Source organism: Corvus kubaryi, unplaced genomic scaffold, assembly GCF_017639235.1.
Source record: "Corvus kubaryi isolate FWS band 111438036 unplaced genomic scaffold, C.kubaryi_AGA036_p1.0 37357, whole genome shotgun sequence".
Lineage (NCBI taxonomy): Eukaryota > Metazoa > Chordata > Aves > Passeriformes > Corvidae > Corvus > Corvus kubaryi.
In genome coordinates, this window is record NW_024581117.1 from 4775898 (window position 1) to 4783036 (window position 7139).

At 41.0% G+C, this 7139-nt stretch overlaps 1 protein-coding gene across 3 annotated transcripts in view; it reads left to right on the plus strand.

The window, feature by feature from the left end:
• The window catches only part of SLC28A3 (solute carrier family 28 member 3), a 38851-nt gene extending 37929 nt beyond the window's left edge, over nt 1–922 (plus strand). For all 3 annotated transcript variants that reach the window (XM_042033686.1, XM_042033687.1, XM_042033688.1), the window contains one exon: nt 722–922. In XM_042033686.1, the coding sequence (XP_041889620.1) occupies nt 722–824 (103 nt within the window). In that variant the 3' untranslated portion in view covers nt 825–922. The remainder of the gene's footprint in view (nt 1–721) is intronic.
• The last annotated feature ends 6217 nt before the right edge of the window (nt 923–7139 follow it).

Consider the following 7139-nt stretch of genomic DNA (forward strand, 5'->3'; position numbering starts at 1 on the left):
TTCTTCTTCTTCTTCTTCTTCTTCTTCTTTCTTCTTCTTCTTTCTTCTTCTTCTTTCTTCTTCTTCTTTCTTCTTCTTCTTCTTCCTTTCTTTTTCTCTTTCCCTTTCTCTCTTTCCCCTTCCCTTTCTTTTTCTTTTTTTTTCTTTTTCATTTTCACAACTAATTGCTCTAGAAATAAATATTCTTAATTCATGCTTTTCTTCTTGCTACTGAAAATAGAAGAACTTAAACAGCAAAAATCATCTCTGGGTACTCAATCATTCTTACTTCTTCATTCCTCCAACTTTTGCTCATCACACTAATTTTAACTCTAACAGGTTGCTACAAAGACAAGAACCTGCTTTATTTTCAGCAGAATCAACATTAAGCAGATGCTTTGAATATGTAATAATATTGAATAGAGAAGTGAAACCCTCAATCATTTCAGTTGTCTAGGCAGATATACCAGAGGCATGAGGACTTTCTACAGAAAACCGGGAATTACTCTGATAAAACAGAGAACGTCTAGATATGTGGCACTTGGCTGGTGTTTGGAAAGTCTCTCTGTTTCATTTCTCATGAAAATTTTAACACATCTAAAGTTGCTTTGGAAAATGTGTGTTCCCGTGTGCGTATGTGTATGTATATATACATATACTGCAGAGAGAGATTCCCATAGCAAAATTCTGTGATTCTGTGAAAAGGAGTTTTATCTGATTTCTGCTTTATTTCCTTCCCCAGTGCAAATCGTTCGGAGGAGATCTTTCCTGGAGGGAACTACAGTCTGAATCCCTGGAAAGTGTGTTGCCAAATATTGGGTCAACATGCTTTTCATTGCACTTAGGTTAAGTTTTAATTTTTTTAAGAGGATAGATCATAAGTAAGAACTCTGTTCCTTGGAAGAAAGGAAATAAAAAATTTCCTTTGCTACAATGAGGGTGATTTTCCCCCTTGCAATCTTTATTTTTCATTTCTTACCAGCACAATTCCTCTGACTTGCTTGGAATTATTCATAAATTAAACTGGGATAAATGGAAGACACCTCTTGCTGCAGAATTCTTCTCCCATTACAAATCGGAATAGAAGAACATTTCTAAGCCTGATTCTCCTGCTTTTATTTCTACCCTGAAACTGACTAATTTGCCAGATTAAACTGCTGTAGGCATGAAGAAAATCAGATTCAGAAGACTTGGCTGCCACTTACAGAAAGCTATGAACTAGAAATAATTTTCAGAGTTGCCATCCATTTCTAATAGTATTTCTTCCTTTTTTGATAGCAAAGAAATGTTTACTGCATGAAGAAAAATTACTCTGTTCTCAGAAATCTGCATTTTCTGCAGAGGTAATTATATATATACACACACATATATATATATATATATATATATATATATATATACCTACCTATAGCTAGGTAGCTATAGCTGCACATGAACTGTGCTGCAAACATGTTCTACCTCATCAGGTTGGCCACTGAAGCACCCAAACTGGGGACTAGCCGCTCTAAGCCACAGTCCTCCTTCTTCTGCCCACAGGAGAGTGCAGGTTGGTCCCTGTTTAGAGTTAACTCATATGAGTGAAAATGTCCAGACTCCAAGTTTCATGTATTAATTCTTTTGAACCTATGTTTTTAACCATTGTGAAAATTGATCCTGGAGTCACCAACCAGGAACTATTATGCACATTTTAACATTATCAAATGCAAGAAAAATCAGGTCCATACCATGACTATTTCCTGTGAAAGCAAGATTAATGTCTCTAAAGGATCCCTTTGAAGAGGAAGGTCTGTTATGGTTTTAAGGTTCAGAACTTTAATGGACTCCAAAACTGAGAAGTTCTTTGCAGAGAGAAAGAGACAGAGAGAGAAAAGGTACAGGAACATCAGAGAATTCTGACACATTCTGCAAATTAAAATTGTGCAGATGGTCCATTCAGGTAAAGCAATTGCTAACTTTTCAATCTTCCATTAATTACTGCAGAATCTTTTCCAGGAAATCCAGGTTCATTAACTTAGACAGCTGCCAGTACAGCTGTTTCCAGAGGGGTATTTATTTGAACTTACTGTGAAAGTGCTAGTTTTCTCTCAAGCTCAGTTCATTAACTTAATCCTCTGAAAAGTTATAAATGCCAGTACTGCTCCTACTTGTGATTTTTATCTCTGGTTTTATATTGTTGGATGTTTTTCTTGGGCCTCATCCACCTAGGTTTAGGAGACTGCATGTCATCCTCAATTTTCAGTGGCTTTAAAGGATGTTTATAATCCTGATTATGACAGATATATGCTCATATATTTAATGTGAACCCATCCTAAAGAAAATGCGTGGGTTTGATCCACAATTTTTATCCATCATGCTGGTTATAGCAGGGTGTAGATTTCAAGTAAGCTTAGAGTCTGAAATAGAGTAATATTTTATTTCAAGGAAAATTAATCAGAAACATTAGTTCTCGCTGTCAAGAAGAACAGACCTCACATGCTCTGTTGACAAATCATCACTGGCACTCTCCCTTTTTGCTACTCTCTACCATGCTTTATTTAATATCAGTCTTTTGAAATGGCTGCTCTTTCCATTTCACAATTGTATGCTGGGTAAAAGGGCTACTTGGGCTAGTAAATACCATCATGCATAAACTGCTAAAAAGTCTCTCATATAGCTGAAGGTAGCAGCCTTCCTCCTGAAGAAATGTGCTGTGTTTCTTTTCCTTTTTAAGACTCTTCTATAGCTGGATTAGATGGAAGGCAATCTTTCCAAAGTATATATGATATTTCTCTACACCTGCTCAAAGAGCTTGCCCAGCTGGTTTGCTGATGGCTTAATCAAAAGACAATATACATGGAACATTACATCCTAAATGCAACAAAAAGAGCAGTGAAAGCAGGAGGGAATTGCTACCAAAAATACCATCATGTGTTCCAGTGACTATTTTCCCTCTGTCTTGTGATGGTGCTAGGAGTCCAGAGTAGAGCTCTTTGTGTCTCTCTCAGCACCAAAGTGGAATAGTGCATTTCATCAGCCTGGAGTTACCCTGGCAGCTTGTACCCTGAACTACCAGTGCCCAGGAACACATTTCTGACAATACCAGCACAAACAAGCCTGCATCACAGACCTCAGAAGAAACATTTGATTTAATCAAATGCTTGCTAGCGCATATGGTGGGGTTGACTTTGTGGTGGGATGGATGCCAGGTGCCACCAAAGTTGCTCTGTCCTTCCCCTCGTCTGCTGTACAGGTGAGAGAAGATCCAATGAAAGGCTTGAGATAAGGACAGGGAGAGACCACTCACGAAGTACTGTCATAGGCAAAACTGACTCAACTTGGGGAAAATTATTTTAATTTATTGCTGATCAATTCAGTGTATGATAAAGGGAAATGAAACCAAATCTTAAAAATACTCTCCCCCATCCCGCTCTGTGCCTTGGGATCATTTTTACCCTGATTTTCTCTACCTCCATCCCTACCACCCAGCAGTCCACAGTGATGAGGAACTGGGCTTGTGGTCAGTCCATCACACGTTGTCTCTACCCTGCCTTCCTCCTCAGGAAGAGGAGTTCTCACAGTCCTCTCCTGCTGCTGTGTGGGCTCCCTCCTGTAGCAGACAGTCCTCCACAAACTTCTCCAATGTGAGTAGAGTCCTTCCATAGGCTGCAGTTTTTCATTAACTGCTCCAGCATGTGTCCCTTCTATGGAGTTCAGTCCTTCAGGAACAGGCTGCTTCAGTGCTAGTCCCCAGTGGGGTCACAAGTCCCGCCAGCAAACCTGCTCCAGTGTGGGCTCCTCTCTCCACAGGCCTACCAGGACCCTGCCCTAGCACTGGGGGCCATGGGTCTTGCCAGGAGCCTGTTCTGATGTGGGATTCCCAGAGGGTTTCAGCCTCCTTTGAGCATCCACCTAGTCTTGTGTGGGTCTTCTCCACATGCTGCATGTGGATATGTGCATCCCCATGGGCCTCCATGGGCTGCAGGAATACAGCTTCCTCACCATAGGCTGCACGATGGGCTGCAGGGGAATCTCAGCTCCGCACCTGGAGCAGTTCCTGCCCCTCCTTCTCCACTGACCTGGGTGTCTGCAAGACTTTCCCGTGCATATTCTCACTCTTCTCTTTTGGCTGCTTGCTTCTTTTGCAGCAGGGTTTTTCCCATTTCTTAAACAGTTACCACAGAGGCACTACCACTGTCATTGATGGGCTCAGCTTTGGCCAGTGGCAAGTCTATCTTTGAGCCAACTGGCATTGGCTCCATTGGAAATGGAGGAAGCTTCCAGTAACTTCTCAAAGAAGCCACTCCTGTAGCGCACCTTCCCTCTTCCCCTCCACTACCAAAACCTGGCCACGAAAACCCAGTACACACTCTATACACCTGTAGATTCAATGATGTAAATGAACATTTTGTCAATTCATAAACAGCAGATGAAGTCTATGTGGACGTAGCTCTGTTTCAAAGGTTTTGCAAAAAAGAGAGTTTAACTTTCTTTAAATTTATCAGCATCACAGTGCAGAATAGGTTAGAACTAATGAAGATGACAAGTGAATGAAGCATTAGTGGCATGACTCAATTCCTCACCCTCACAAGCTACCCACTGGATGTCAGTACATATCTAAAGCTTTGTACTGTATCTTTTGGAGGGTGTTAGTCACTAAAAGTCACTGGTAATAATTCCAGGAAAACTTTTACGCAGTTCTGTGTGCAACAGTTCCAGGAAATCTACTGTATAGCCTTTATTATGCTCAGAACATGTACAGTCAATGAAAATGATCCTTTAAATAAAACAAAGTTCTTTCTCAAGCCAATTTAGAAAAGTACTGAAATATGTAAATTAGGCATGTCTGGCAGGTAACAGAAATATTTCTATTTTACTTGGCTGAGATTACAGGCAGATGGAAAAAACAAGGACATTTTAGAAACAAACTTTTTCCAATTCTACGTACCACAACAGCCATTACAACCTATATATCTTTGTGAACAAGTAAGTAGTTGACTATGTGTTGTGATTTAACTGGTGGGTAGCTAAACACCAACCAGTCACTTGCTCACTCCCCACTGCTACCTGGGACAGGGAGAATTCAAAGCAAGAATAAAAAGTAAAATTTTTGGGTTGACAATTTGAGTCAGTTTGAGGCAATAATAATATTAATAATAATAAGAGAATATACAGAAGAAGTGATAAGGCACAGTTGCCTGCATAAGGCAATTGCTTTTCATCCACCAACTACAGCCCACTCAGTCCCTAGGCTGCAGCCTGCAGCCATCCTTCCCCCCAGTTTATACGCATGACACCATACAGCATGGAATATCCTTTCAAACAGTTTGAGTCAGTGGTTCTGGCTCTGTGTGTGTCATGGTTTAGGAATGGTACTCCCCAATGTACTGCTCTCACTGAGACTCTCCAAACCACACCACAACTCCTTCACTTTGTCTCTCGCTCCCCCTTCCCCCTGTGAGCGGCTGGAGAGGAGAACTGGAGGCATAAAAGGGGACAAACATGGGTTGAGATAAAAACAACTTACTGGAAACAGCAATGAGATAAGAAAACAAACAGTAACAGCAGCTATATGAATAGCAAAAATGTACAAAAGAGAGAGAGAGTGATTCACATGCAAAAATTCCCTCACCACAGAGCTCAACCTGACTGCAGGCACACCACTCCAACTGCTCCCTCCATCTCAGAACCAGCATCACCCAACTTTTCCCTCTGTGGAAATCAGCATTACCCTTCCACTCCTCGCTTACTCAATCAGAAGGAATCCCTTCACCTCAGCAGAGACTCCCTTCCTCTGTCCCCCAGCAGTGATATGAGGTGGTATAGAATAGTAAGTAGGTATAGAGTAACCTCCAGGTCCTGGCCACACCCTCTCCTGGCTACAGCAAAAATTAACCCCCTTACGCCTGGAACCAGGACTGTTTTCTCCCAAATTCTTGTGCTGCCCCGCAGCTTATTCACTGTTGGGGTGGTATGAGAAGCTAAAAAGTCCTTGACTTAAGTAGTAAGCACTACTTAACAATTAAAGCATCAGTGTGTAAACAACGTAATTTTCATCCTAAATCCAAAACATAGCACTGTACCACCTACTAGAGAAATAACCTTATCCCAGCCAAAACAAGGACACAGTCATAGAGGCATGTCATATACAGCAAGTTATGGAACCAAATTAGTGTTCTCCAAACCCGGTATCACCTCTTTCTCACAAAAGACATGGGTAGAGTAAGGTAAGATGCCAACGATAAAAAATATTAATCCCAATTCTTCTACAGACCAAAGATGTTTTTGCTATGCAGGGGTCAGTCTCCTTCTCACCATGTAGTGCCGTAAATTCATTGTTCCCAAAAGTTGTGAGTCTGTGGATCACTGACAGACTTCCAAATTTCAACTAGAAATAGCCTACATTAAATGTGCTTCTTAGCAGTGCCATTTAGGTGTGAAGGTGTCTCTGAACATCAGTCCCACCAGTTGTTGTAAAAGACAAATCTGTATCAAGGGCATTGGGGCAGGGCAAGGGAAGCTCTCTGTCCTTGTGAGGCACATGGCATGGGGAGCACAGCCCTGCTTGGCAGTCACCAGCACAGCTGGATGTGTCCTGGGAACAGCTGGTGTGAAGCCCTAAGTTTGGCATTTGTGGCCACAGTTCATCTGTGTGGGATCATCCCAATTCTGTAAGCAGACCCACAGAATAAACAGGTCTGCTTCAATCCTAACCTGTTTTCTGATGTCAACATAAAAACAAGCATCAGGTCACAAAACTTTCATATTTGAGAGGCTGAATCAAATTCTCATTTACATCAGTCTAAACTTGGTATATCTTCACTAAAGCTGGAGTTACCATACATTTATGACAGTGTAAATCAGACAGGCTTTTTTTCCTTGGGTTTGATTTTGATTTCAAGCTGGTTTTAAAGTCTATCCCAGAAAATAATGAAAGTACTTAATTTAATACAATATTATGTATTGTATGTGCACAACTGTACACATGTTTCTGTTTTCCTTTGTGAAGCTATGAATCTGAAACATGAGAATACAAAACTGGAAAACTGAGTGGTGAAAACCAGTTCACTCTTTAGCTCCTGATGATTTTATAGAGGGGGAAAAAAATCAAAGCGTTTTCTTGTTGCTATGGCATTCTGCAGCACAGGGATTCACTATAGCAACCAGTGTATTACCTCATAAGG